Here is a 5,340-nt window from a genome sequence, read left to right on the forward strand (position 1 = left end):
ATGTTGCCAGTAGTGAGCACACTCAAAAGTCACAATTAAAGAATTGGATAATTAACAGCTGAACATAATTGAAGCGACTTGATCTTCACAAATATACATGAAATTGAAAGAAAGTTGCATACTAATATAGCTATCACAAAGTTCATAGGTTAAGAAATCACAACTGGTAATTCAAAATGTAAACATTTCGGAATCTTCAAAATGAAAACGGTATGGAACAACATTTTGGAAGAGTAGAAAATCACTAGCTGCATTAACCAATTGCTTCTTCCTGACGAGGTTGGGCTAGGAATCTCAAGCTTCAGGGGTTTGATTTAGGTCATTATGATTTCTCAAAAAGGAACAAATTACTTTGTAGGACCAAGATACTATATATGATAAATACATGTACAACAAGATGGCTGCACTCCGAAAAATCTCATAATTATCAGGTTATAGTAAGTTAAATGAATGCTACAGCCGAAGACAATCACAACCACAGTCAGGAAAGGCCCTCTTAAGGTTTAAATAGAAGAGAACCACGGAGCAAAAGCAGCATTTATACGCTGCCTGGAACATTGTTGCGGATTCTGATTCCACTAAGAATGTAGCCGCCAAAACTGCTCATTTGCATCATTGGGTGAGTTAGTGATGGAAGAACCTGCTCCATCACAAAATTTGATTTACTTATCCACAAACACAACATGGGTAAATCAAAATGAGTTTGACTAATTGCTGAATGAGTTTCTACAAGATTGACTAATTGATCAATAAGAGTCTGAGTTATAGTGGTAATCTAATATATCACAGTATAGTATAGCTGAATTTCTAGTGCAGATGAAACATAAACTAATAGTTCCCAAATTTCTTGCATCAATTAAAAACTTACCTGGAAGGTAAATACAATCATCATCAAGATAGTAATTCAACTTTACCAAATTAATTTATTAGTATTGGATTTTCTCTAATGTGATAAAATATATGACAATAGCCGATTATGAGTGACAATTATAAATTGTGTTTTCCTAACATCTTTGTACAAATGAAAATCATTTGGTCTCTAGAGGAGATACCTGGTATTCCCTAAGCCAAGGCTCAGAAATTTGCAAACTGATTGCTAGTTTGGAAGTCTGTAAGTTGTGCATGCATGCTGCAAGGGGCTGAAAACATAACAATGTGAAGCATAATAAGGGTGAGATGGCAAAATAAAATACAAACTGAAATTGAGTTTAAAAATATCATATAAAACTACAATAAGCATTCTAGGAAAATCCAAATGTAATCAAATTCCAAAGATAGTGCACGAAGGAAAACATCAAAATCAATTATTACATTTACACTGAAACCACATTAGCTTAGCAGATAGATGAGTCAGGGAGGAGCCTTTACTAAATAGGAGACCACACTATTAAATTGGTTCATGAGACAATTTTCATTAATTGGATATCTTAGAGGCATAATATGTAGGTTCACTAATGGAACAGAAACGTTTATCGACTAGGGGCAGAAAATATAGCAAAAAGAAACCACGATTCATTGAGCAGATCCACTATCAAGTATAAATCTAAGAGAACTTCAAAATCTAGGCTTCATTTGGATTGAAGGATTTGCAAGTATAATCCTCTGTTTCATAGACACTTGGAAAGTGGAGTGATTTAGGAAGCTGAGGGTAAGTTCTCCCTCTATTTCCTCAATCATTGCAAAGTTATAATTAACAATTAAGATTAACAACCAACAAATAAACCACCTGAAGATATTGATGGTAAATTGCGAAGGGTGCAGAATATGCAAGAAGGGGTAGAAGCTTGTGAACTATTGTCCCCACCTCAGATTCTGGTGCAGCAACTATCAAACTACAGACATTAAAGAACAATAAGTTAGAAGAGTTCATTTCCTATTAGTGTGGTAGATCTGTTTTACCCACTAAAGCCGTTAGTCTTCCACTGCTTCATGGTTTCTAATGGTGCTTGCCTTCCCTTATTGACAAGTTTGTCAGATATTGGTGTATCATGTCCGAGCTCCAAATCATTTGCACCAGAGGGACATACACTTGAAGCAACATGTTGAGATTCACCAACATCAGACATACCTGATGTTTGTTCATCATTCAGAGATTTCTCCTTTATAAGATCAAAATTTTGAATTGGTGCTTCTGATATATCCACTGAATTGCTGCATTCAGCAGATTCAGGAAGCATAGATGGCTGTTTGCCATTTATTTCTGAGGGCACAAAGTCATCAAGTGATTTGGAGAGATCAGAAACAGGTACATGAACAATCCTGCATAATGTACAATGATATGAACTGGATAACAAAGCTTAAAAACACAAATCACTTTGAATGAAAATAAATTATTTGAACTGAAGTAAAAAAAAGAATAGTTCTCAGAAATTTTTAGTGTGATTGTTATCTTAATGATATGAAGGGGAGCCTTGGCGCAACGGTAAGGTTGCTGTCATGTGACCTAGAGGTCACGGGTTCGAAATCCTGGAAACAGCCTCTTGCCAAAGGCAAGGTAAGGCTGCGTAATATCTTAATTTTCTGCCCAAAATGCAAAATTTCTGGCACAAGCCTAATAACACCAACATTGGCCAAATTCAAGCTAGAGTGCTAATGCAGTTAACCAATTTTCCAAAATCTTTCACCAGACCCATAGTGGTGCCGAGAGTCAACTACGAGTATGCATCCAACACATTTATGGAGGGGCACATGCATGAGTCCAAATATTAGAGAATAATGGCCACGACCATTTTTGTCCCAAACCCAAGGCTTGTTTTGTCATTCCTCATGATACATGGGTGAATATCCACAACCAATTCAAAAAATGTCTCAAATGATTATTGAAAAAAAATACCTGTTGCATACTTCACTATTGAAGTTGAACATTCTTATTATATCAGATGGGTATGGCGTCACACCAAAATAAGTGCTACAAACATAGCCTGTGCCTGTCATATCAAAGAAAATAAATTTCTAATACATTCAAGTGAATTTGCAATATATGAAACAATTGTAACGGACCAAACTTATAGTTAACATCAAAATGAGTATATCATGTTCTTTGTTCATAAGAAAGAAAGCAAATACTTGTACTTAATATGATTAAAATTATACATATAAAGCCTACCGTATATGAGGAACAGCCTTATTCCAAGCCCTTAAATGAAGGCATGTAGATTTGACTGTTTACACAACTTCATCAGTTCAAAATGTTCAACCCCTACTCTTTACACAACTTTAACAACTGCCAATAACCAGATACCAATTAGCTACTTAAGAATCATTTTTGAAATAATATGTTCAAGGTTTGAGATAGCAAGTTGAATGTAACATAGTGAAACTAACCTTATTGAGGCTTGGTGAAGTTCTCAGAAAGTTCTTCAAATATAACTGGAAGAAGTCAAATCTTCTTCAAATAAAATGAATTGGCATCAGCCATGTCTGATTTGATTTCCCAATTTCTCAAGCATAGGAGCACAACCCAAACAAGTAACAGAAGAAGGCTAGAGAAACATCTGGTCAGCGAAAATCAAAGGAATCCATTTCATATGGGGCGCAAAAACTGAATCACTGTGATCATAGTTCAATTCAAGTATTGAGGGCAAAGTTTGTATAAGGAATGGAGTAGGAAAAGGAGGAAGACAACAAGAGAAGAATATATTCACAAGATAGGAATTCATTTCAGTTGCAAGTAATGAGAGGCAACAGGGTAGCAGAGGGCAGGAATGATGAGGGAGCAGTAGAGTGACGTTGAAAGGGTTTAGCTATCTTCTAGCAGAGGCAAAGTTGCTTTTGATGTGGTGTGGGTGGCATCAAGGTAAGAGCATGAACAGGTTAGCTGGATGCAAATGGTTAGATGGAATAGGTAGGTGATACAAGGTTAATAGAAGCTAGACAATGTTAGCTTCAACAACTCAATCAATTGACTTAGTATTTGGAGATTCTAAGAGCAGAGTGGAAAAGATAAAATGTGATGAAGCAATTAACTGATTTGGTAAGAGCACTAATCGAGAATAATTTAATAAAAATTTAGTAAAATAGGCACAGACAAAGTGTTTAGGATGCAGCAATAAATAAGAACAAATAAATCTTTCGCCACATACTTGACAAGGAGCCATCATAAAATAGAAACCAGAGGTTAACAAAACCTTTAAAGATGGCTAAGTAAGATTGCCTGGCTTGCGAGGAGGCTGGAGCTTTACTAACAAAGACAAATCAGGGTGACACATTGGAACAAAGTGACAAGAAGAAAGAAAACAAATAACAAAGGTTGGTTCAGGTGGCAAGAGGATTTTAATATGCCAACATTCCTCTTGAGACAAGAACTTAAGATGAAATGATGTTGGAGGTAGAGACGTCTGATGAGTCAGACAGTCACTTAAGATGAAATGGTGTTGGAGCTAGAGACATCTGATGAGTCAGACAGTCATTTAAGATGAAATGGTGTTGGAGCTGGAGACATCTGATGAGTCAGACAGATGAAGCATGTTGAGCTGAGAACGGATACTTGCACTTTTGCTAACAAGGATCAGCGATATAGCTGCATGATTGCAATGAGGCAACAAGGATACCTATCTGTTCTATGCCCTCATCCACCACAACCACCTCTCCATACTCCGCCACCATCAGCAACAAGATCAATTGATCACTAATTATAGAAGTCCTAGCAGGCAACATTGCTACATGAAGTACACAAGATTAGGCTATCGGTGTATTGATATGAGCTGGAACCCATGAAGAGAAGGATATAAGCTAAATGAAAATCTTTGCACTAAAAAATTACATATTTTACCACTGATAATGAAAAATATTAATAACTCCACCCATGGTAAATAAACTCCATCATAAACAGTCCCAAGTTCGGCTAAAGGAGGAAGGTTGCATTAGGTTGTCAATCAACGTAAAACATAGGCAAATATTATGTATGAATCTATCAAACTATTGTGCTAATATTACGTTATTTCTCGAAAGGAATGCATTAAGACTCAACTGCAACGTCTCAACAAGCGCCACTATATTTCCATAAGAACTTAAATGTAATATTAAATATGCAAAAATTCTCACATACTATGTTGGATAAGATGATAAGTATACCGATTGTCTTATATGTGAAACATATAGCGCAGAAACGCTAACTGCAAAGCAATGGAGGTAGTAAATACAATTATTATGATAATATTTTGTATTTACAAGAGATAAAATGTGTACGGGAGAAAGCAAAGATGATACTAAGGTTTTAAGTTATGATGATATACTAGAAATGAGAAATAGAGTAGATATTGTTGTAGATACTTAGTTAAGCTAGGTCAGACTCACGTCTCTGTTCCCTTTATTGGGAGCACGTCCTCATCCACTCCACTC

At 36.0% G+C, this 5,340-nt stretch overlaps 1 protein-coding gene across 1 annotated transcript; it reads right to left on the minus strand.

Annotated features, from left to right (window-relative positions):
- Positions 1-347: 347 nt before the first annotated feature.
- On the minus strand, positions 348-2,927 carry LOC141816395 (uncharacterized; the record flags this gene model as incomplete). The annotated part of the gene is given in 5 exon segments (XM_074704180.1): positions 348-640; positions 1,053-1,139; positions 1,727-1,832; positions 1,900-2,259; positions 2,834-2,927. Coding segments are annotated over 5 exon segments (749 nt in total), but the record flags the coding sequence as incomplete, so codon positions are not given.
- Positions 2,928-5,340: the final 2,413 nt, after the last annotated feature.

Source organism: Curcuma longa, unplaced genomic scaffold (assembly GCF_044706935.1).
Source record: "Curcuma longa cultivar G26 ecotype Majalengka, Jawa Barat unplaced genomic scaffold, ITB_CL_G26_1.1 contig_16463, whole genome shotgun sequence".
In the NCBI taxonomy this organism is placed as follows: domain Eukaryota; kingdom Viridiplantae; phylum Streptophyta; class Magnoliopsida; order Zingiberales; family Zingiberaceae; genus Curcuma; species Curcuma longa.